Source organism: Anolis sagrei, chromosome 5, assembly GCF_037176765.1.
Source record: "Anolis sagrei isolate rAnoSag1 chromosome 5, rAnoSag1.mat, whole genome shotgun sequence".
Lineage (NCBI taxonomy): Eukaryota > Metazoa > Chordata > Lepidosauria > Squamata > Dactyloidae > Anolis > Anolis sagrei.
In genome coordinates, this window is record NC_090025.1 from 38,148,690 (window position 1) to 38,175,268 (window position 26,579).

The 26,579-nt window shown below is 37.2% G+C and overlaps 1 protein-coding gene across 1 annotated transcript in view; it reads left to right on the forward strand.

Moving 5' to 3' along the window:
* The window catches only part of FAT4 (FAT atypical cadherin 4), a 150,205-nt gene that overhangs the window by 58,295 nt on the left and 65,331 nt on the right, over positions 1 to 26,579 (forward strand). Inside the window, exons 2-4 of the mRNA XM_060778958.2 lie at positions 22,691 to 22,822; positions 24,310 to 24,571; positions 26,186 to 26,536. Of these exons, the coding sequence (XP_060634941.2) occupies positions 22,691 to 22,822; positions 24,310 to 24,571; positions 26,186 to 26,536 (745 nt within the window). The remainder of the gene's footprint in view (positions 1 to 22,690; positions 22,823 to 24,309; positions 24,572 to 26,185; positions 26,537 to 26,579) is intronic.

Consider the following 26,579-nt stretch of genomic DNA (forward strand, 5'->3'; position numbering starts at 1 on the left):
CTACTACTACTAATTCCATCATATCAAATGGCAAAAAGATTCCCCAACAACAACAAAAGATTATTAATTTCTAGTTGCCCTTGCAAAATATCCTTAAATTTCAATAAATGAGCAGGACAAATTCATTTTTACAAAAGACTAAAATATGAATATTCACTGACGAAAATGTGCAGATCCTTGCAGTTTTACGTATCCAGCAGGAAACACTTCTGAAATTCTTTCTTTCTGCATGTAGAAATAAAATAAATAAAAACTTGTGTCCTTAATTGTTTCTAACATTTGATACTCCACTGTTAACATTCAATCCAAAATATTATCTTCCCTACTTTATTCAAGCTGGGGTGAAAATTGCTGGAAGAAACATTAACAACCTCAGATATGCAGATGACACCACTCTGATGGCCGAAAGCGAGGAGGAGCTGAGGAGCCTTCTAATCAAGGTGAAAGAAGAAAGCGCAAAAGCCGGGTTGCAGCTAAATGTCAAAAAAACCAAGATTATGCCAACAAGAATGATTGACAACTGGAAAATAGAGGGAGAAACCGTGGAGGCCGTGACAGACTTTGTATTTCTAGGTGCAAAGATTACTGCAGATGCAGACTGTAGCCAGGAAATCAGGAGACGCTTACTTCTTGGGAGGAGAGCAATGTCCAGTCTCGATAAAATAGTTAAGAGTAGAGACATCAGACTGGCAACAAAGATCCGCCTAGTCAAAGCCATGGTATTCCCTGTAGTAACCTACGGATGTGAGAGCTGGACCTTAGGGAAGGCTGAGCGAAGGAAGATCGATGCTTTTGAGCTGTGGTGTTGGAGGAAAGTGCTGAGAGTGCCTTGGACTGCGAGAAGATCCAACCAGTCCATCCTCCAGGAAATAAAGCCCGACTGCTCACTGGAGGGAAAGATACTAGAGACAAAGTTGAAGTACTTTGGCCACATCATGAGGAGACAGGAAAGCCTAGAGAAGACAATTATGCTGGGGAAAGTGGAAGGCAAAAGGAAGAGGGGCCGACCAAGGGCAAGATGGATGGATGGCATCCTTGAAGTGACTGGACTGACCTTGAGGGAGCTGGGGGTGGTAACGGCTGACAGGGAGCTCTGGCGTAGGCTGGTCCATGAGGTCACGAAGAGTCGGAGACGACTGAACGAATGAACAACAACAACTTTATTCAAAATCTGCAAACTTAGAGACAGAGAATATTCCACATGACTTCACATGCAGAGGACTCAATTGACTCATACAATAAATACATCAGAAAGGAAAGAGTGCGGTGAGAGTTGCATCCACATTAGAGTACAGTCTTCCCTTGGTGCCTCGCCGTTTGCTTACTGCGGACTCAGTGTTTTGCAGTTTTCCTAAAACGGCCTGCGAGACTTTCTCCACCTGGGATTTCCCCTGCTGCCTGGCAGAGTGGTGGCCCCAGGCACCGCAGGGAAGGCCTGCCTTCCTGGCCTGCTACTGCCTGCGTGGCTCCGGAGGCGGAAGGACCCTGGCAGAGCAGCAGCCTGAGATGCGGGGCGAGGAAGGCCTGCCTCCCTGGCTAAACTAATGTAATAAATAAATAAATAAATACAGCGTCTGCACATTGCGAATTTTCACATACCGCGGGGGGGTCCTGGAATGGAACCCCCCATGATAAGTGAGGGAACATTGTAATTTGAAACAAGGGTAACTCTCATAGCTGTGTCTTACAGAAACTTGGGTATTGTTTCATGACAAACTAAAATGTTGCTACTAGAGAGCTCTTACATAAGAGAATTCAAAGTCCCTCACCAAACTGTACAGATCACATAATTCCATAGGATGGATCATAGTATTTAAAGTGATATCGAAGTGCTATGGTTATGAGAGTGCAATTTAGAGGGGTTTCGTGTTGCATATAAGCTCAGGCAGGAAAAAAACTCTAGCAGAATCAAAACTATTAAATCACATAATCTATTTTGTGTTCTGAATTTCAAAGTGATCATTATTGAGAGTAATCTTAAATGTTTCTTGAAACCAATTTTCTGTGTCTTTGAATCCATTATACAATACTTTGCTAAATCGAGCAACACTTTGAATAGTGTTCTTAAGAGGAACAGCTGATTGGAGTGAGCTCCAAGGATATATTTGTGGTCCTCAAGAGAAGGAACCCTTCCTGATTACTTTTACTAACATATTGCTCTAAAAAGTATCCAGTGTAGTTCAATTCAAATATAGGACCACCTTGACTATCTTGATGAATATGGGAATGCTTGGATAAATAATAGTTAACATCAGTATAATATTTACGGAATTAATATATGAATAAATTACCACACTGTAAACATGACATGCACAACAGGATACTTAAATAATTGACATTTTAAAGCTACATTTGATTACTTGGATTCATGCTCCAGTGCCTGACTCAGACTGTTGTACGCTGAAAATTGTGATTGCTTTGTTTCAGCTGTAATTCTAGATCTTATGTATTTGTTGCTTATGTATAACTGACTTCTTTGTTTAATAAAAATAATAGGAAAACACACAGCATATTCTGCATGAGCATAATTTGCTCATGGCTGTGTCTGGGAAGCTTCAAAAATTCAAATACTTGACAAAGAAAGCAATGAATTTTGAGAGTGTGTCTTTCTTATCTGTAAAAGGGGGGGGGGTCATTTTTTTTCTACTATAGTGATTAGCTCCAAACTATTCTAGACTAGTAAGATAGTTGACCACATATTTTTTTTAGTTCCAAAAATGTTGTCTATTCTTTCCTTGTGTTTATAACTTTGATTGTAATTCCTTTTAAACTGCAGTGTCTAGTAATGTAGAATTACAGGCATAGCTAAGTAAATAAAAATATTTTACAAAGAAGCTTCTTTTGGTAAAGTCTCTTTACGCTTTCCTAGCCCCTCCCCTCCCCCCCCCCCCCCCGGTCTTGCTGGAAGCCTTTTTTTAGCAGCATCAACTTTTGGGGATTATAAAAACAGTTTTTGAGAATGCAGACGTTCATTGCCAGGTTGCAGCAATGTGGCTGAGCATACATTGCTGTAATCTGGCAGAGATTCTTCATCAACAAATTCTATGACTTGAATTTATGTTTTGAAAATGTTTTCTTTAAAATACTCAAAAATCAAACTTTGGTTTTGTTGGAAATGACAATCTTTTCAAGTCTTCTCGAGTGATATGTTTATCCGGGATCCTGTTCCTTTCTGTTTCCTGTATGTATGTTCTGGTATGCAGCTTTCTTTACTCTATGGTTCCTGAGAAGTTATAAAAAAGCCTGCAGACCACATGCTCTCTCTCTCTCTCTCTCTCTCTCTCTCTCTCTCTCTCTCACTTTGACTATGCAATCTGTTGATAGCTGTTTTGTTATAAGAGAGATGCCCTGGCAGGATGGCACAGAGAATTATCTCAAACATATCTGACACTGGACTGATCGGTTTTGTACCTGTGTATGCTGAACACATGAAGGTTGTTAGTAAACTAAATATGTTATTTTTTATCCGGTTTACTTCATTTTTGTCTCTTGAGTGCATATTATAAAACAAGTAGTTTTATGGGAGAGTATGGCACTGAAAAAACAATTCTGCTCTTTTTAGGCACTGGCAAAACTTTGTTTTCCTAACTGATCAGTGATAACAGGTTATTCAGTCTAATAACTGAAGCCCTTGCCTTGCATAATTGTATCTGGTTGTATGCCACAAGGAAAATTCTACTCTAAAGGGTTTTTGGCTCTTCTCTGAAAGGTCGTGATTTCTAAAAGTTATGATTTCCAAAAGGTGTTTTCCAAAAGGTTATACATGCCATTTTCCAAAAGGATTTTCCATTTTATGTGACACCATTGTCTTACAACATTGTATATAATGAGATCTAAGCAGCCACATATTTTGGGATTCATGTTCATACCTGGAACCAAACCCTAGTGGAAACTAAGGGATCGTTGTCTAACTATTAGTACATCCTAATTGAATTTGTTCTTTTAGTTTGTAGATTCAACATTTAATTGTCTTGGTTCCATCATATAAGAGATGTGTAGTCTGGAAAGGACTCTGAAATGACAGTACTAGAGCTTTTGAGCAAGAATAAGCATTACCTCATCAGACTACAACTCCCAGGGTTCCATAACATATTAGGGTTGCAACATTGTTGCATTACTGCAGTTTGACACCACTGTTACATGAATGATAATTGCATATTGAGAACAGTTGAAAGTCAGATGTTTACATGGCAATTTGAGAATGCGAGCAAACGTCAGCTAGACATTTCTGGTAGATGACATTAATACTTAAATATAATTGTGTTAGATATCTGTAAATTTTAATTGATTCCAGTTGTATCACTGGCCTTTTTTTTTACATTATAAGCTTCCTTACCAGCTCAGTTGTGCTGAGCAAGACCTCCGAAGCAAGGGGAAAGCAGGGGGAGAGGTTAATCAAAACATGCTAGTGAAAAAATGCAAACTACTCAGATCTGTCAAAATTAATGAGGATGGCAAGAGGGGAAACAATACAGTTCTCCTTTCTAAACTACCAGAACCTATATGGTCTGCATCATGTTAACAAATGCTGTAGTAAATATATGCTGTTCCCCTGGTTAAGTATTTACATATTTTATAGCCTATGAATTTAATGCAAGAGGGAATACTCTATTAAAAATGGCATCTCACTTGTGGTTTTAATGACCTTAATATGCACTCATATTACAACTTGGGGAATTCTCAACATTCCCCTAACATCCCATAGGAAATGTGTATACTAAAGTGAAAGACATTGAAATGATGGCAGTTTATAATGTTATGTTAAATGTTTTTAATTGTATTTTATGACTGTTGTGGCATCAAATTGCTTCCAATTTGTGAGCCACCTTGAGTCGCCTTTGGGCTGAAAAAGGTGGGATAGAAATACTGTAAATAAATAAATAATAAATAATTTGATATGTTGCAGAATTTAACATGGAAACAGGTAACCACTGATAAAAGGGAATCCTATAGAAATGAATGACTTGCACTGGAGTGTACCATAGAGTCACCCTGGAATACCTATAAAATTCCTTTAGAGGGAATGTGCTAAGTCCTTCAGTGAGACTCCAGGAACTTCTGATGCAACCATAAAATTGAACTAGGAAATTCATAGAGAAGACATATTTTATCAATTGTGGATAGGTGAAACAATAGGTATTGATCCCATGCGTTTGAGGTAAATCTTTTCTAGGAAAGAAAAAAGGGTATAATAGTACAACATGTTACTCCCATCTCATGTTGAGGGAGAATCAAAATATTAGGCAGTTTTTGAACATTTTTTGCAGTTTAGGATATATTTTGTGCAAAATATGTACAATTTTCACTTTAAAATTAAATTTGCTGCAGAGAAAAACTTGCTATTTCAAAAAATATGCCATTTTCATTTAGAATAAGTCCTGGAATTTGAAGATTCTTGCCTGTCAGGTTTTCCTAATAATAATAATGCTGATCACTTAAAAGAACATTTTAAAATATTATTTCCCTCCCTAATAGATAGACTCAGTGTATTATTCTGAAGGTGCTCCATACATTTTAACATGGAGTCAGACATTATATTGTCTCTACACTGTAAGGCCTCATCCATACTCAAAAAGAAGAAGTTTAATTATTGTGCTCACTGGATGCCCATGAAATCTTTCTGATGCTTCCAGTCCTGAGAGAAGTTGCCACTGATTCTTTCTCAGGGCTAATACCAGTTTTGGCAGCTGTGAGGCAGGAAGTAATTTTAATTGATAGCATGATGGGACCATCATGCTGTAGTACCATACTTTCACTATGATTCCAAGGCAAAACACCCTGGTGCATCTCCATGCCTATGTTTCATCTGAAAGTCCATGGCCGTCAACAATTGACAAGAAACAGTAAGGAATCTCGCTTTTACAGTATAAAATGCTACTAACTATGTCTTGAGTTACATTAATCTCTGTTACATTTTGACCTTACCTATTGGTTTGCATTCCTAAAATTGTTCCTGTCAAGGTGCCTCTTATATACAGCTACATCCATGTCCAAAGATGATATTCAATACTCATTGTATTATGTTTTCACATTTTCCAATCTATTGCCAACTATAGAGATATCATACAGTTAAATTTCATTTAATGAAAATGCAGCTAATAATCTACAACAGGTTTATTTCTAAAAGAAAGGATGAAATTATTTGCTTGCAAAACTGTGAACCACAATGTGAATGTTTGAATACATAAGACTGAAGTAACATTTGCATAAGTCATAAGTACATGAACTTGCAAGTAGATATTATTTTTATATTAAAACTGCCTACTTTCCAAGCCAACATACTAAATAGGAAGAGACAATGGGACTTGCAATCCAACATAACCTGGAAAGAACCACATGTTATCTAACAAGCACTATTTGTATTGTAGGGATAGAAAAAATATAAAAAAATAAAGAGGACAAGAAACGTATTTTTCACATGTTGACAAATCTGTATGAGAAGACTCCATCAGATGAGAATCTTTACAGTTTGGGACTTATTCTGTGCAAAATTTAATTGTAGTTATTTTGTTCAGAAAACATTTCTTTCACACACAAAAATATAGCTATGAAGAAAATCCTGCTTCATGCTGGATTCTTTGCAAAATAACATGTAAAGTTTGCACTGAAGAAGTCCCCAACTGCTATTACAGTGACTTCCAACTACTCTGAGTAGTTGTGGTTAAAGGTCACTTTAACACATTCTTGCCAATGATAGCCAAAGTGGGGGAAATTCCGAATTCTGCCAAATAATAGAACTAGCCACAAATGTCCCCACTGCCATCCTGCATTTTCCAAGCTCGGCAGCCTAGAGACATGGGATGGCAATCCCCTTAATAATAATAATAAAACTTTATTTATATACCACTCTATCTCCTCGAGGGCGGTTTCCAAGTAACAACTCCAAAACATACAGAGTAAACAACATAAGCATAAAATTAACATAACAACATAAGCATGAAATATCACGACACACACACACACATATAAAAATAATTTTGCCTGTTCTTTGTAGCTGTTTCTTATGGTGAGGAAAAAGGGTCAAGGCAATTAAAAAGGTCAGGCCGAGGTTAGTGCAAAATCAAAAGACAGGTTACTCCCTGTCTTACAGTGGTAACCAGCCATGACATGGGCTTTAACTATCTACTGTCACCTGTTAACTATCTACTGTCATCTACTGTCACCTTTAACTATCTACTGTCACCTGGGAAGAGACGAGGGGGAATTCCTTTTCTCCCCTCTCCCTCAATTCCCCACCACACTGGCACATGATGGAGAATAGGTAGGACCCTTCTGAAGACTGCTGTTACATGGGGGCATGGGAACTTACCTGTTGAGTCGATGCAGCTTCGAGGACACCAGATCAGCCCTGGTTTTTGAATCTGTGTAGATCCACCTTAAATTAACTAAAATCAATACTTTCATTTGGTCCTTGAGTAAAACACAAGCCCATTAATAAAAGCTCCTTGATTGCCAACCCTGTGTGTCATTCATTCGAGTGTCCCTTATTGCTATTTCAAAAACCTGCTAACACTAGAGACTATATACTTTAGGATATGAGTAGAAATACATAGAAATGTAACCTTTTGCTTCAGAACTTTTATTTTATTTTACTTCTAGTAGACCTTGACTTGTTACTCTTCGCAGTTTTCTCGTTGATCTCTTTTGCTTCTGGGGACACCTAGAATATAGTTCAACAGACATTCACTTAGAAAAACCACTGCACTGAACTGGAATTACCAACAATGCAAGTGTTTGCAGCCTTCTTAATTGATTATGTGAACCTTATAGGCCAGAAATTATTATGGTGTTGGTCCTCAGTCAAGCGTGTATTAGGACAGGAAACCAGCAGGTGTTCTGCTGTTTTTCACCCTCAGTTTTTTGAAGATAAAAATGGCTTTGTTCATTTTTCCTTTTCTTCATCTTGTCTGGTTTTGTTAACAAGGCAAGTGACCCCTACTGTGAAGTAATGTAGCAATTGTGGTCAGATCAGTTAAAACCGATAGTATAAAGAATTTCTAAACACAAGATAGGTGGGGATTTGCTTTTAAAGAACATTCCATGGTTTCACAATATATAATTAACCTAAGAACCATATTCATTTGCTTCATGAAACAGCTAAAATTAAATGTTATCAGTCCCTGATGTAAATGTGTGAACTGAAAGCAATCTTTGTTTTTTAGTCATCTTGCATATGATCACACAAGAGAGCCTGTTTAGATGAGTAAATGCCAAATTATGTTCAATTTAGGTTTTGCTTAGCAAGAGCTTATCCCCTTATTCATTGTAATTCACTTATTTACCAAATGACTTTTTGACTTTAAAAAAGTATTTAATACATTTAAAATGAGCAAAGGGAAATATCTCCTGTACTTAAATTCAACTGTTCTAACTACAATATTTATTACATTGATATAGTACTTGACTGCATTTCCATCATAATAATATTTATAGTACTAAATATAGTGAGTGGTGTTCTGATGGATTCATAAAATAGAATCCATGATCATGATCATGGCATTATTGTCATGATTGCAAATGACCTTTTCAACTTATCTTGACAACCAGAACTATCAAGCAATGGAGGTCTGTGCTGTTGATTATCAACACACTAAAGATCAGATTTAGAGTAAACCTAGGGACAGAAAATAGTGATGACTAATTTCAGTCCTTTTTATTTCAGTTGTCTACTCTAACTTCATCACATGGACTTACCGATTTGTAGAGAAGCATAGGGATCTGTCCCTATAGCGATGGCAATAATGCTTTTCGATTGCAAATCGCTCAGTGAAACTTTAACTCCTTCCCATCTCACTGTTTTCTTGAAGCATTCTTAACCCCTTGATGCCTTCCTTCACATTCATCACATGGGGGAAGGCTTGTCAAGTCCTCCCTGCCTTTTCCTCTTCTCTATTAGTTGAAAAACTTCTTTTCTCTTTCTCTTTTTTCTCTGCTGCTTCTGCCACCATCTCCCCAACCAAATACTGCACTCCGTTGCTCTCTGTCTGTAGCAGCTCTTTCTTGCCTTTAAGCAATCAAATGGGACCAGGAAGGATGCTTCCCATCTCACATGTTTTTAGCCTTAAAGAGTAGATCAAATCACAGTAGCAGCTCAAAAGAAGATTACTCACTATTGGTGAGAGCAGCAGTTCAAAAGACTATTATTCGCCATTGGTGGGAGCTCCCTCATTCAGGCTCATTTCAATGATGAATGAAACATATGACAGCTAAAGTAGTTCAACAGCATGTAATGGACTCCATTATGTAATGGGGTCCGTGTCTCTCCTTCATTGAAATGAAGCTGAAGTGTCATTGGATGGTCAAATAAGTCAATGTGATTAAGTCCTAAGTATTATTAACCATAGATTCAGCTCCAAGTCATAGAAAAGCAAACCAAATTTCAACAAAATTGTTGTACTTTGAAATGTAGACAATACAAAATTGTTTGGAATTCTCATCCCTGTGAGCTTAAAAAAATTGAATTGCTGAGTCCCAAGGCTGGGAAGAGATGGGATAAAGGTAGGTAGATATTGTTGTGCTGTGCCTTCTAGTCATTTGCAACCTATGGCAACCACAGAGTTATCATGGCAAGTTTTGTTTAAAGGCATTTGCTTTGCCTTCCTCTGACACTGAGAGTACGACTTGCCCAAGAACACCCAATGAATTTCCATGGCCAAACATCCCAAACAGGGATGCAGGCCCTGATCTCTAGGGTCAAAATTCCCATTCTAGAAAGGCAGAGTGTTTAAAATACAGGGTTAGTCAAAATGCATAGGCCAATAAGCCATTCAATTGAATGGCTTATTGGCCTATGCATTTTGACTAACCCTGTATAATATTCTCCAGGGAAGACAATCTGTTGTATTGCCCTTTTTAGGGCTTTCATCTGTAAAAAAAAAATAGATTTGAAGGTTGGGCTAAGATTCATTCTTAAAAGATAGAATGTTCTAAACATACTTTCCAGCTTTAAATATATTCTTGATTCCTAACGTCCTACTAAAATCTCTTGTAATCTGTTTTGCGTCTTCATCTCTTCCTTTGAAAATGGGTATGGAAGCCAAACTGGTTCTCAAATCTGAATATCCTAAACATATGAACACACTTTGATTCTGATGTTTCAGTGTTCAGAGAAGTTATCAAAGCAAGTTTTACAAACCAAATGCCAAATTGTAAGCAGTTACACTAGAACCTCCCTGTCTCCAGTCAATTAATTTCTCATCATACTTCCCCTAGACTGGTGAAAGTTGTTACTAGCCTGTGATGATGTCTGCAAAAATCATTAAGGACTATTATATTTCACTGCTAGGATGTCACTTTTACATAGTACAGTTGCTCTGAAATGAATGGTATGTAAAAAAGAAAAAGAAAGAAAGGAAAAAGGAGAACTAAGCAGCCTCACTGTTTTGCCACAATCTCCAGAGTGATTAAGTCATACTCAAGATTTAAGATTTTGATGGGAAACTTAAACTTTCAAGCAAATCCACTGATGAAATGGTAATAGTTCTGCTGTTTGATCTCAACAGGTCTGTTAGTGACAGCATTATGATTTCTTATCTCAGTAAAGGAATAAAATAACCAAGAATTGTTGTGTTGTATTCTGTGTGTTGGGTAGACAAAAGGGCTAAAATGTATGCTTCAAGACAAGAGCCTGGAAAAGTTATCTTTTTGTATTGCAGTTCCCAGGCCCGCCCGCCCCCAAACGAAGAACAGGTGTGGTGTAGTGGTTTGAGCACAAAATTAAGGACTGGGGAGAGGAATGGGTCAATGTTAAAATCCCCACTAGGCCATGGAAGCCTACTGAGTGAACTTAGGAAAATTACACTGTCACAGCCTCAGAGGAAGACAATGTTTAACCCCTTCCGATCAGATCTCCTCAGTAAAATCGCATGATAGGGTTGCCATAGGAAGCCCATAAATCAGAAACAACTTGAACACACAACAAAAACAATAATACTTATAAATCAACATGCCCAGCAGATATCTGGCTGATTATGATTGTTTGTGGAAAAGTTAACTTTAACTGCCAATTCTATTTTTATATCTGCTTAGATAATCTTCATTTTGAAAAGAGGTTCTACCCATATTCCCCTTCAAAATTTACATTGCCGTTGTAAGGCCTGCATACTTACAAGAAATCAAGCCAAAAGGTTTATCTTTTATGTAAAATGTAATTTTGAGGAAGAGGCATGTTGACATATGTTGTTAATCAATATTTAACTATTACAGCATAAATATCTACTCATTTAATCTTTGCCAAAAGATCAATAAATTATTACTGCTGATCACACTGTTGTTCATGGCCAACAAGTGCAAAAATAGATTATTTTATATTTGTGAATATAGGCCTGTGTATTGTGATGAGAGGAGATACTTTTTTCATTGAAAAGGCATTCCACTGACTTCTTATAGGAACACAGAATGTATAAATATGCAAGATGATCTGTTGAAGGAGATTTCCTTTTATAGTGGTCAGTCTAGTCAAATTGTTTCTTATGTTTCTTCTTACATCTCTGACTATAAATCTTTGAGGAAACACAGCATGGTTCAGATGTATGTAATGGAAATAACCAATGCAAGATTCTCTATGAAGTTATTAGCATACGAAAATGCACATGCAATAACATACCTGAGTTTGTCATTCACATTTGATATAGTGTGGGCTATGTAGTTATGTTTTTCTCATCCCCCCCCCCCCCCCCCCGCCCCTATGTGTGATGAGAAGTTGCTGCTCACTGTGAGAGAAATAAGGCTGAACACTGAAAGCCATCTACTGCATGGCTATCAGCCTTCTCTCAGTAGATTCAAATCAAGGAAAAGCTTCATGAGAACCACCACTCCTCTTAATGTTTCCCCAGCAACAGTAAGAGCATCCCCCCTGGACAGCTAAACCAGGAAATCCCAATTGGATGGCCCCCACAAGGGTCGGCTTCCAGGAGCAAACCAAGAACGAGCAACTTGGAAGTCCCTGAACAGACTCAAAAGACAACCTGGCAAAGGGGAACAACCTAAAAAAACCCTCCACCTTGTGCAGTTGTGGAGTATAACAAACAACTCTGCACCTGTATGCTTGTCCACAATGCCCTGCCTCATGTACAGAGGAAGAATTGTTTAAAGCTACAGACAATGTGGTTGCTTTTGCTTGGTTTTAGTCACAAATTATTTAGCTGCTTGCGGTCCTTCTATTTTTATCAGTTTTTACTTATGTATGCAATGCTTTTTACATGAAATATTTTTTCTCATCCCCTCATACCAGAGATAAAGAGAAGGAGAAAGATATCACATGCATTGATTTCAACACACCATACAGCTTGATGAAACTAATTCCTTCTGGATTCAGTCTAGCAGGCTCTGTTTAATGTACTAGTAGTATGAAATTACACCTGTAAACCTAATTACTCATTTATTAATTTACTGCTAGTGGCATTTCTGCTTTTAAACTGCAAACTGGTTTTCCCCTACCAGAGCTGTAATATACATGCCTCTAAAATCCATACATATTATTAAAGTGTACATCTCATTTAGTTAAATATAAAGTTGTAAACTATATGATTCCCAAATGTATTCAATTCCAGTATTTTACCATGAAAGTATCCCATGAAAGGGTACTTGCCAAGCATTTGTATCAGTTTGGCAGATGGCTAAAACAGATTTTAATGACTGAAAGTAATGCTAGCTGCAGGAAGCTTAATGTAGGCTTTAAGGGAAATCACCAGACTTTACCAAAGGGAATGACACACTGTCTGTAAGATTTAAGTTCTGGAGTCCAGGTTATTCAGGTGCAAGGCATAAAATGAAGTGCTTTCTCTACTGCACTCCAGTAGAGGTTAGTAGGGAATCAAATGTATTTTCAAGGCATACCAAAACATAGGAATCACATTGATAGCAATATAGCAAGATTGATTCCATATAGTGTACAAATCATATATAGAAGAAAGGTTCAAGTCTGATACTGGTGCCCAGTTCACAGTGCTATCCAATGACTGTTGGGAAGTCACTTGAAATGGGTATATGCTATCTCCATTCACTGTGAATTTATTATATTCGGGCAGCAGCACACACAAATCAGATCTTTTCCTAAGGAATTGCAAATGCAAGTGGGTTTACTATGGATTTCTAAAATCCATAGTAGTAGTAGTAGTAGTAGTAATAATAATAATAATAAACAACTTTATTTATACCTCGCCACCATCTCCCAGAGGGACTCGGGGCGGCTTACAAAGCACTCAAAGGTGCAAACACATAAAATACAAAAATTGCAGAAAGAGTAAGATAAAAATGACAGCCAACATAAATATCTCACTTCACAAAACCCCCTGGTTAAAATCAGTAACCAGGCAGGTATTGAATAACCACAAAATATTTAGCCCAGTCAAAAATACAAAGTGTGAATTTGGAAGGTCTGTCTACACATTTTAGCTTCTTTAAATGTTCATTTATAATACAGTAATCCAGTTTATCCGACATAAATGAAAATCTCGGATAATACAGAGAGATTAAGGAAAAGCCAATTAAACCCAAGCAAAGGCAAGGTTTGCCTCCCGCCTTCAGTGCTTGCTCTCTTTCTTTCTTTTCCTCCCTCTTCCATAAAGCAAACATTTCTACTGCTGGAGAGAGAAAGAGAGAGAGAGCGCAGAGGCTGGGGCTGCAGGGAAGAGGGTGAGGCGAGGATGGGCACCGAGGTCAAGAGCACGGCCGAAGGATCAGCCAGGGCAGTGGGCAGCTTCTCCTGGGCTCCTCTTTACTCACATGGAGGCCACTTCCCAGAAGCCTTGCTTGGGCTGAATGTGAGGCCCCAGGAAAGAGAGAGACAGTAAGGAGGGAATCAGTGTCCGGAGCAGAAGCCAGAGAAGGAAGAGAAAGGAAGGAAGGGGAGCTTCATTGCAATTCTCTGAGAAAGAGGAATAACCTTTTTTTAATTCTTCCAAGCCAAAAGCAGCCAAGGCACATTGGATAATACGGAATGTTGGGTAGTGAAGGTTGGATAAGTGAAACTCTACTGTATCAGTAACTTTTTAATCACCGTGGCACACATTTCTCTTGTTTTTCCCAGTGGTCATGCATTTCTAGAATTGATCCTTGCTGTTCTTTCACTCCTCAGAGCTTCACTGCAAGCTCAAATTCTATAGATTTCAGTGATGTTCTTCTTGGAAAAGAATATTGAAAAAAAAAACCTGTCATTTACATGAAAGGTAAACATGAAACAAAAGCGGTTTTGCCCACATGCAAAAACTGGTTTGCTCATTTCACTTCACTTCACTTTATTTCTTAATTAGTCGCTCTCCACCAAGGTGCTCCGAGCGACTTACAATTTAAAATAGCATTTCACAATATAAAAACATTTAACATAAAAACATTCAACAGTGACTATTTGGCAAATTAGATCTGATTACTTAAATGCATAACCAAACAGCAAAGTCTTGAGCGCTTTTACAAAAGGTTGCAACTCCGACATTGCTCTAACATATGGAGGCAACGAGTTCCACAGAATTGGAGCATAGATCGAAAAAGCCAACTCGCAGCCAACTCATCACTGCTTCCAAACACAGCTTAAAGTTCTCGGGAATCGCAGTTGTCCCAGGTTCAAGATGCAAGAGTAGCTGGGTATCATCTGCATACTAGTAGCACTCTATGCCAAAGCTCCGCACCAGTCCAGCAAGTAGCCGGACATAGATGTTAAATAACAGGGGCAAAAGGATAGCACCCTAGGGAACTCCACAGCAAAGGCAGGAGTTCTCAGAGCTTTGGCCTAACCACCCCACCCTCGTCCCAGAGGAACGAATTGAACCATTTAAGGGCTAAACCTCGTACACCAGACATAGCCAATTGATGAATCAGCAAGCCATGGTCCACGGTGTCGAATGCAGCTGTGAGGTCCAAGAGTACCAATAGCGCTGATCTGACTTGGTCTAACTGACGACGAATTTCATCAGTAATAGCTACCAGGACAGTCTCTGTCCCATGACCTGAACGAAAGCCTGATTTAAAGGGGTCCAAACCCGCAGTCTCATCTAAGAATTTCTGTAGCTACCCCGCCACTGTACATTCAATCACCTTGCCCAAAAACAGAAGGTTTGAAACTGGGCGATAGTTACTAGGTACGGCGGCATCTAGGCTTGGTTTTTTCAAGAAAGGGTGGACCACTGCTTCTTTAAGGCAATCTGGAAAAATTCCTTGCTCCAAGGAACTGTTGATGATGCTCCTTAAGGGATCTCGTAGTCCCTCCCAGCACTCCTTAACCAACCGGGAGGGGCAAGGATCAAGGGAGCCTGAAATTGAAACAGTACTTGGATTTATGTTTTGCCTTTTCCTCTTCTTCTTCCCTTATTTGTCCTAGAGGAGTTTCAGATAGCAACACAATAAATCTTTGCACAAACCGAGTTGACATATTTAGATTTATAAATAAGTCTGTTTCAGTCAAGTATGTTAGAGTGGGAAATCCAAATTTTATCTTTGTTTGGGAATTTAAGGCAGGAAGTATACATTGGGACAAAGGGATTTGGGAATATCCTTAAATCTACTGTTTATTTCATTAGACAATGTTTCGAAATTTCTTTCCATCTCATTCTCCTTTCTGCAACCCACCCCACCCCCAGTGCTGCAATTTATGGCAAGTGTGTTATGATAAAGTAGTACAAACAATGGCATCCAAATGACCTTATATACTATAATGTTTATTCGTCTGGTCTATACAGTTTGATAGGGCTGATATTTAACAGGCATATGTGTTTCTTCATCCACTAATAATTTGGTTTCCCATACCATGTACACTAATGAGTGCTTTTTCTATCTGATGGATTTTTCAGTTGAGATAAAAAGCAACACTACTGTATTAAAAATAGTACTCATACATCTTCTATACAAACATGTCTGTTGTTTCTTAAATTACTGCCACTTGGAATAATTTGATTTATCAACAGTAGGTAATAGATTAATTGTCAAGACTTTCTTATCTGCTAGAGCAAATATTCTCGATTCAAAGGGTGAAACCAAGATCAAACTGCCAGTATTTGATAGTTTGATATAAAATGTTCTTTCGTATAACTTGTTCATAGCTGAAGAATGAGTTACTTACTAATTCTTACAGAAATTGACTCTGCTCTATGATGAAATGTTTGGATGCAGGAAACATTTAATACAGACCCCGGAGTACAATTCTTAGTGCTCCTTTCAAAGAGAAGGTGGCATAGATTATTTAAAAAATATATAAATATTACCATTATGTGGGATGATCAGAAACATACATTATTTCAGATAAAAATAACTGCAAAGTTCTTGCCAAGACAAGAATATGTAGTATGGTGTCGTGAGACTGGTAATTTTGACTTATTTACAGATGTAACCTGGTCAAGAGGGGGGTAACTAGGATATGAATAGAGTCCCCTTATTTGTGGATTTGATATCCATGCTTTTATTTAGCTGTGCCCCAGAAATATACCCACCTAGAAGTATTTTTGGGATTATCTTTGTCTTTCAGTGCTATTCTTTTGTAGCACAAGTATAGTCAAAATATAGGGCTTGTTATTATCTGTGGTTTCAGGTATCCATCTGAAGTCTTGGGACCCATCTGCCACAACTATTGGGGGGGGGGGTGTAATACTACAATTACACCATTAAAAATAATTCCAATTGGTGCCAATACATTGTTTCCTTCAAGATTGCTAGGGACAGGGCCCCTTTCTTATTCATTTGTTTCAGATTTATTTATCCCAGTGGTTCCCAATCTGTGATCTGTGGACTACCAGTGGTCCACAAGAACTAAAATATGGCCCACAGCCTCACCATTACTACACCATTACAATGAGAATCACTAGTCTTGCAAAACCCTTTTATAATGCCAAGGCTTCTTAAATATGTTTTTCTGTGGGCAAGCAGATGGCGACTACTGGAATGCATATGTTCTGTATCAGAAACTAGAGCTGATGTGGTCTATCCAATGCAGTTTTCTGAATCAGCACCCGAATAACCCGAATAACCAAACCGAATCTAAAATTGACCAAAGACTGATTTGTAACCCTTTGGTACTAATATTGGAGAGTGGTCCCAGGTCAAGTGGTCCCTGGTCAAAAGACGGTTGGAAACCACTGATTTAGCTAGTGGGTGTTCTTACCAGGGTAACAAAAACCACAATTTTAATGATGAACTAGGTGGATTGTTCTTGAATCATTTGACTAGTCTTAAATAGGTACAACTTTAACTCTGTTTGATAGTACTTCATTACTTTTCTCTGTTTTCTGTTTTCATATCATTTTGAATGAAACCTCCATACATACATGCAAGCTACTATAATGCTGAATTAATTCAAAGAGTGTAGTGATTTCAGAAAATCTATCCCAAAGCTTAGCAAATCAAATTATGAAGTTAAGAATGTGTGACACTTGATCAGCAAATTCACAAAATTCAACCATATGCCATGCAATTTGTATTTAGATCACAGGCAATATTTCAGGTCACTTCTACCTTTGTAGCAGTGTATTGTTTTATTTCCTTGTGAAATATGTCCTCAAGCCATGATAACAAAAGCCATTATTCCATATTGAAACTTTGATTCATTGGTCTTTTATCCACAGATAAAGAGGTTTTTTGCAACAGTACCCTAGGAACATTTTGAGACATTCTTTATAGCCAGACCCTTGAGAAAAAGCTTCCTATCTTCTGTAGAGTCTTTGGCCTTCAAAGAGAAAGAAAAAGCGTAAATCTATTTCCCACAATCTGGGTTTCTCAAGATTTTTTCTTTTATAATATAACAGTAGTATACACATGAAAATATGCAAGATATTTGGGAGCCTCTTTCTTTCGTCCATCAAATTCCATCTTATGAAGTACATGGACAAGGACATGTTTAGTAGAAAGGATTATCCACTACAAACTGTACTTGCCACATGTAAGCCAGCTCAGCATTTTTGTGGGCAATTGAAAAAGAATTTGAAGAAAGGGGAAGTGGGATGATGGCTTGGCTTCTGCTCCATAAGAATATGTCTCCACAAGTTTTACATGATACATTGATAATAAGAATCTATTGGTATTAAAAATAGAAATTATTTTAAAACATCCATTTAATTTTACTTTAAAATTAAATTGATAAAATTTTGTCTTTTACATCTGTAATAACAAGTGAGGCTTGCAACAAAATGTTTTGTTTTATCCTTTTCTCATAAGAAGCATGGCCCTTTTCACGGCTCAGAACCTTGAACAGAAAAACATAATGTTCTGTTGAAATCTCTGAGATTGGAAATGGGTGAAGGGCAGCATTCTGCCAATTCAGACCTTCTCTTGCTGTGACTGTATATTCCAAGTAGGGTTTTAAGTTGAGACTATATATTCCTAGTAGGGTCTTTATGTAGTGGTAGATATGAACCTTCAGGATTTGAATAGGATTGTTATTGACAGGATGCCTGGAAGTTAGGGGGCTGCCATAAGTTGAAAATGACTTTAATTAACAACAAAGTGAGAGAGATGGAAAGGAAAAAAGGTAACTTTTCTCCCCTACTTTCTCCTGAAACTTCCTTGTGTTATACAGGAATAATTTGTTTAACCTCAAGCCATATATTCCTCCATACTAACTCTACCTTGCTCCCAGGATGCTTATTATAATTGTTTAGAACAAGTTAGCTCTTTTGTTTACTCTCTGTCCATTTTTCTCACACTCTCTAGCTGGTATAAAATTTTCTGTGCCATGGCTAGTTTCAAACCAACACATAAAGGATGGTGACGTTAGCCGCCTTGACCTGATCATACAAAGCTAATGGATGAGCAGGATGGACACACAATATCCCATGTGGGAATTTCTTAGATGTTCATAAATTAAATATGAAGCTCTGAAAAAAGTGTTTAAGATTATTTGACTTCAGACAGCTATATGTGATTTGAAGCATCATTGGAGCTCCTTATGGTGTAATTAATGTTTAAGTGAATTCATGTTCAAAACACAAACAGAAGCCAGTCCTTCCTGGGATATTGGAGCATGCCTTACACGCATTCTGTGTTCCTTTCCCACTTTAAACCTTTGCATGATTACACTTTAGAGATTCAAGAGAACTATTAGGACAGCAGGAGTGGTGGATTGTGTGAATAGTAAAATGGGAGTAGGTTATAAATATGGTTCTTCTGATAGAATCCAGAGCCTCTGATGGACAAAAGGGGACACTACTGGATATACTGATGTGGTCTTGTGCTCATTCTAATGGATTTACTCAGATCTTCTGTTGAGACATCTGCAAATTCAAATTTTTGTAAACACCAAATAGTTCCCTCCATGATGCTTGTAATATTTTTCCTAATGATAACCACAAGGGGTTAAATAGAAGCTGATGGGATAGGGTTGTTGTATCAAATGGAATGTAAACTGTTTATTTAAGTTAGGAATATATACATGTGTAAGTGGAGCTGGTTGATCCCCATAGCTCCCCACACCATATTAAGGTGCATTAAAAATGGCATCATATCATTTCCAGATGGAATTATGTTGTGATTTCCAGGGTTTTTGTGTGTGTGATTTTGGCTTTCTTTCTTTACATGTTGACTCACCTTTTCACAATTAATCCAATGGGTTTCTTTTGCTTGAAACTGCATCTTGTATTATATGAATATATGATATGAGTTTTTCAGTTACTTACTGGCAATATGTTTTTGGAGGTGAAGTAGGTATGCAGAATGGTATACATTTTAGGAAAAAGCAAAACTACCATAGTTCTTGGTTGCTTCCTCCTTTTGGATCAACTAACAATGGCCCCTTCCACACAGCTGTATAAAATCCACATTGAACTGGATTATATAGCAGTGTGGACTCAGATAATTCAGTTCAAAGCAAATATTGTGGATTAATTGCCTTGAAATTCTGGGATATATGGCAGTGTGGAAGGGCTTAATGTTTTTCTAAGATAAACAAATTATTAACTCTATTATTTTGAAGGAATACATCATTTTAAAAATATCAAATGTAATGTGACCATGTACAAAAGTATTTTTCTTTGCCTTCTTATATGTTGGTCATGTAGGATTTGTATGTTTATATGGCTTAGTTGTCTTTCAACATAGCAGCCTTGTCTTATGGACTGTATATGTAAACTTTCTTTAGATGCCTAAAACCGCTGCACCTTTGCTGAAAACCTTCCAAAAAGGCAGTTTTTCCTGCATAATTCATTTTTGTTTTGTTTTCAAATGAACTTATTAGGCCCTTGAATTTAAATGTGACTTCAGCATGAAATATTATTGCTGAATTTTATGAGGTGCACTGAATTTTCAGGATAAGTTATACAGTCATCTGTTATTCCTACTTTTTAATGATTTTCAGTGCCAGACAGTTAGCCAACCTTTCTTTCAATTAATTCTCCTCATACTTCATGCGTTTTCATCATTTATGCTCCCCTATAATATAGTTTATTATTTTGGTTACAACTACCTTAGAACAAGAAAACTTAGAAGTGCAAAGTTAGCCTGATGAAATTTAAAAGCTGACAAGTTCTTTAACTATATAGTTACAAAGGGGCAATTGCACATACTAAAGTTGGGGTTGGGTGATAAAATGTCAGCTTGTTTCTGAAACATTAACTGTGCCTGATGTATATGGTATTAATAAATAAACTGCAGAGCTTCACAGCTGCTGCACCTTGAAACAAGATCTGGTGAAATGTAATAAGTCTGGTAGCACCACTACTTGTTTCTAGCTTCTAGCTGTGTTCATTTAAGACTTGACTGACAGGTATAACTAAAGCAGTCCGTCTTTCATTTGAACATTTTCAGGATTATTGTTTTTGTATTGAAATTATTTATCACAATCCTGTGGCGGTTCCTTTATTTTACAATGAACCTCTAAGGCAATTTAATACTTTAAATATTAAAGCTGCTTAATTCTGGAGACTTTCCTTGTGTTCCTGTATTTAATGCTGTATCAGCAATGCCTATGCTAATTCTTGTGTTCAGAGGCTTTAACACTCTGATTGAAGTCTCCAGATGCAGATGTGTGGTGTATGAGTTAAAGACCCAAGGAGGTCATTATTTATATCTAATTTAATTAGTTCATGCTCAACTCATTGATTGATCTACTGACAAACAAAGGGCCTTTCAATGCTACTTCCCAAACCCATTAGACTAGCAGTGTGTGTGATACCTTTGAAAGGTCCTTGGCATAGCTGCTGCTTGAAGACTTTGGTTATATTTGGGCTGTGTGGAGAAATGGGTCAACTGCAAGGAAGCCAAGACTGTTATTATATAGTTGGTACATCTGCAAAGAGGTGTGAGGGCTTGGGCAAGAGAGCAGCTTGAGTAAAGGATGGTGAAATAGAGCACCATCATCTTCCCTACACCACAGGTTCAGCTTGGGTCCACATTTGTGATCCACCTTTAAACATTATCACAAACATGTGAATATATGACAACTAGAACAGTGGATTGCGATAGTAAGAAAACCTTGCTTTTTCCCTATAGCTAGACTCAACATACTAAGAGCAATATATGCACGAGGTATAAAACAGTTCCATGTGTTTGCCAATGGGATTTTGTTGACTAAATTCCTTTAGTTAAGTGCCTTTAGTTAAGATTCATTTTTTTCATTTTAAAATGCAAAAAATAGACTTGCTGTGCATTATTCTTATGCCCCAAGTAATAGAAAATACACATATTTGTTGAAGAATCTTTTTCAGTCTTGTATTTTAGACAGGACGGAGAAAATTTTCATGTATAGGATGATGGAGGTACTAAGTAAAATTCTGTCTGTTAATCTGTTTATCTTTGTCCCCTTTTCTGTCTCCTTTTTAGTTTCACTAAATAATATGGTCTCTATGTTTGTTCAATGCAGCTCTGTCTCAACTACTATACCATTATCTCCTTGGTGGTCTTCACATTTTGATAACCATGTATTTGTTGGAGCACTCTGGGAAACTCATGTTTTCAGTATAGATATAAACCAGCTGTTATCCATCTTTCTATTGGACAATTATTATTATTATTTTGTAGCTACCTAAGTATGGAAATGTAAACCCTGGTCCATTTAAATACAGTGTCAGGAGATCGGGGGGGGGGGGGGGGGAGAGCCATCTTCCTTACACGGCAGGAATAAATTGTTTTGTCAGATATTTCAGATGCTGCCATGAATATCTGTTGAGTCCATAAACAGAACTTGTGAAAAATTAAATGTGTTTGGATTTAAATGTGAACAAAGAGGGAAAGATGCAAATAGTATCAAAATCAACATGCTTCTAATATCTACCTTTAAAGTTTGTCAAACTCTTTCACACAAAAGGGGCTCTCAAAACCCATTCTGATGCTAAAAGTTGCACTCTTTCTTAACTGCCAGACATGCCAATCTGTAAACATTTCAGGGAGAATTTTACACCACCTCATCTTTATGTCAGACAGCATTTAATGGTTCAATGATATTGTGCCCCAGATCTTGGCAGCTATCCTCCAGGGACCAACTTTGGGGGATTACATTGACATTCAATCAGTGGACCATGTCCAATGTAAACTCGACGGGGACCATTTAAAATCAGTTACTATCAACAAGTCAAATTAGCTTTACTTATTTTAGAAGCTTTTGTCCAAGGATTTCATAGCAGCATTGAATTTTTACAGACACAGTCTTGTTTATGGGCTTTGTTTGGGAAAGGTTCCTGAGCATCAGTATGAGCTCCATTTTCATTATTTAATGTTTAGTAATGTGCAGTGCTTTTATGTAATAAACAAATAATGACCTTTCCCCATTTTTCTTCCATAGGTGGAAATAACTCTTCAAGATGTCAATGACAACCCACCAGTGTTTCCCACAGATATGCTTGATTTGACTGTTGAAGAGAATATAGGAGATGGGTCTAAAATAATGCAGCTGACAGCCATGGATGCTGATGAGGTAGAAGATTATTACTTATTTGAACAATGGTGTTACCCAATTTTCTTAACAAAATTTATATTTTATCTGATATTTTTAATTGTGTGTTCTATTTGTAATTTTTGGGCTTGTCCCTTGTAAGCTGCCCCGAGTCCCCTTGGGAAGATGGTTGGCGGGGTATAAAAATAAAGTTGGTGTTTATTATTATTATTATTATTATTATTATTATTATAATGTTAGGCTTAAATTTAAACTGGGCATTCAATTTTTCCTTAGTGGAGAACAGTGGAAGAGAAGAAAATTAGGATCCATGAAATGTTGTAGTAATGTGTCTTATGGGGATACACTAAGGAGAATTCCTACCTATTCTCATTTTTACTACTACTTCTTTTGGTCATGGTTTCAGCCTTATGTCCATCTGCCAAAAATATAGATCAGTGTCTAAGAATGCACATATGACAGGAAGGAGCTTTAGTCAGTTGTCACAAATGCCTGATATACAGGAGATTAAACCCAATGTAAGTCCCCTTTAGAGTAGACACAGTGAAATATCCCATTGATTTCAGTTAATCTAATGTTGGTAGGACAAGTGTGGTAATTTACTCATAGAGCAACTACCTGAAATCTGTACTAATATAAAACGACAAGACTAGGTTAACACCCATTCTCTAAAACATGTTTAGAGTGCCTTACTTGTATATATGCATAAAAACACTCACAAACAATCAGGAAGTAAGATATTCAAGGTAAACTGGACATGAGTGAGACTTATTAGTCACATTTGAGACCCATTCATTTTATTAGGTCTACTCTCTAAATAGACAAACATTGGATTTCTTCAGTGTAATCTGTATTAGTTTTCATTTTGAGGTAGAAAGGAAGAGACTGAAATATTTAAATTAGACTCTGCTGGGTACTAGGATAAATTCAGGTTGCACCTGTCACTCGTCCAACAGCTACTAGGAGAAACAAAAGAGAAGCAATACTTGATCCCTTTGTTTAACAATTATACCTAAATTCAATACCATTTTAATTGCTGGGTATACTAGTTGTAAAAACAATTACTGATAAAGAACTAAATTGTATACTTCCCCCAAAGTCTTTGATGCAGGAACCTGTTCCTTTAACAATGTAGATTTTCCCTGCCTGTTGAATACTTTCAGATCTTAGTATTATCTCACTCAGGTATGGACAAACTTCAGCCCTCCAGTTGTTTTGGACTTCAACTCCCACAATTTCTAAAGGCCTCAGGCCCTTTCTTTAAATGGCTGTGGGAAAAAGGAAGAGGCCTGCGGCTATTAGGAATTGTGGGAGTTGAACTCCAAGACACATAGAGGGCTGAAGTTTGCCCATGCCTGATCTAACTGATATGAATTCTTGTAGTATAAAAGTAAAAGTGGTGCTTTCCATAAATTTGTATTCCAAATCAACGGTTTCATTTTGATTAAAATTGTTTGGAAGGATGAAAATGGTTTACTATCACTGTCTTTGTTATTATCCTTGTGTAGGGGGCAAATGCTCTGGTAACATACACTATCATCAGTGGTGCAGATGGCAGCTTTCATATTGATCCAGAATCAGGAGAATTGATAGCCACCAAGCGTTTGGACCGAGAACGCCGCTCCAAATATTCTCTGCTGGTCCGTGCTGATGATGGCTTACAGTCTTCAGATATGAGAATAAACATAACTGTTAGTGATGTTAATGATCATATTCCCAAATTCTCCAAGTTATGGTATTCTTTTGACATCCCAGAAGATACTACTCCAGGTAAATAAGAGTCTTAAACACACTTACATAGTGTGTAGTTAACACTAGCTTCTTCAACAATATTATCCTGTATTCAGTATATGGCATAACACTCATGAAAACAAGATCAGCAGGTGAAAGCAGAATATATGCAACATCTCTTCTTCCAAGTTGGGTAACAGAACTGAATGACAAGAATAAAGCTGGGCATCTCTCTGGAACTTCTCCCATGCACCTACACATGAGAAGCAATAGCTGTGTTTGGAAGGGATGAGTGCTACTGAAAATTGGAAAGTAGGATGTATCTTTGTCCCACTTGATGGAAGTTTTCTACTTAAGAGCTATAACAAATTAAAGTTACAGTGTCTCATTCCCGTCCCCCTCCCCACACGCACATACTAGAAGATCCTCAAGAGCAGGATTCAATGAGTGTTGGAGAGGACTGTGGAGGAGAAATAGAAACCACAATTGTGAGTGTTGGATTTTAGCACATTACTGTTAGACTATTAGATTTTAGCCTACAGCACACAGCATTTTTATGTCATTTAAGCAGCACTGCTAATCAGACCAGTGTCTTGACTTGTGTATTATATTCCCTGCTCAAAATTTTGTTAAGCTAACTAAACATGAGGTACATTATAGGGGGTATATTCAATTTAAGGATGGTTAGTAAGAATTTTAGAATTCTCAGCTAAAGAACTCAGTTGTTTCATTGCACTATGAACCCAAGGATTACATAAGACGTTGTTATGGAATTTAAAGTGCAATATAGTGCTATAATTGTGCTGTGTGAAAACACCCTATATCCCTCTTCCCTGAACTTCAGAAGGGACTATCATATGCATTGTGCTACCCTGACTTCTTTGACTTACAGGAAAAAAAACCTTAATGAAGACTGAGTGAAAATCCCTGTGTGGTGACTGCATTCTCTAAAATCTTTGTTTCAACTATAAAAAGAAAATTTTGAACCCAGCAAGCAAAGTTGCTGAGTTTTTTAAAAAAATATTCATTACATATTATAGCTGTTTTGACATTTGCAGATGTTACAATCACAGACTTGCACTGTAAAAGGTCTATGTACAAACAAGTATATAAGCTTTTTTGAAAATATAGTTATCCCTCAAAAAATATTTACACTGAAAGGAAGAACTTTTATCAAAAAATATGCTTAGTTAGATTTTGGTATACATGTATGTTCTGTTCTACCTCTTCTTCATAGTTTTTTGACTTTTTCAATAGTATTTATGGCCAGTTGTATATTGTTGTTTTACCAATAAACATGGAGTAGAACATTTGCTTTGCATACAAAAGATCTCAGATTAATTTCTCAGCTTCTTCCAAAAATGTATTTTGAAACTTCTTGTAAAAAAAACCTACAGGGTAAATTGAGGTGTGCAGTAAACAGTGCTTTTTGGGCAGGTTTTTCCATGAACATGTCCCAAAATGTAGAAAAATGGGTAAATTTCACTCACAGGAAGAAAACTATTGAAATTTTTCATTCTTTTATGCAATAATAAAATAGACAATGATCTACCTCACTAGTTTGAAATACTGATTTCTATATGACTTCTGTTTCCGAAACTACTGCATTTGATTATTCATGTTGTGTTTAATTTTTCACCATTTACTCTCTAGGTTCTTTAGTTGCAGCCATCTTAGCTACTGATGAAGATTCTGGTGTAAATGGAGAAATCACATATTCTGTTAGTGAAGATGATGGAGATGGAACATTCTTCCTAAATCCAGTAACTGGTGTTTTTAACTTAACTTGCATGCTGGACTATGAGTTGCAGCAATATTACATCCTTACAATTCGTGCAGAAGATGGAGGCAGACAGTCCACCACTGTCCGAGTTTATATCAACATATTAGATGTAAATGATAATGCACCAGTATTCAGCATGGATTCTTACAGCACATCTTTGATGGAAAACTTGCCTCCAGGATCGACTATCTTTCTTTTCAATGTTACTGATGCAGATGATGGTATGTACTTTACATTTTTAAAATATGTATATTTTATACATAT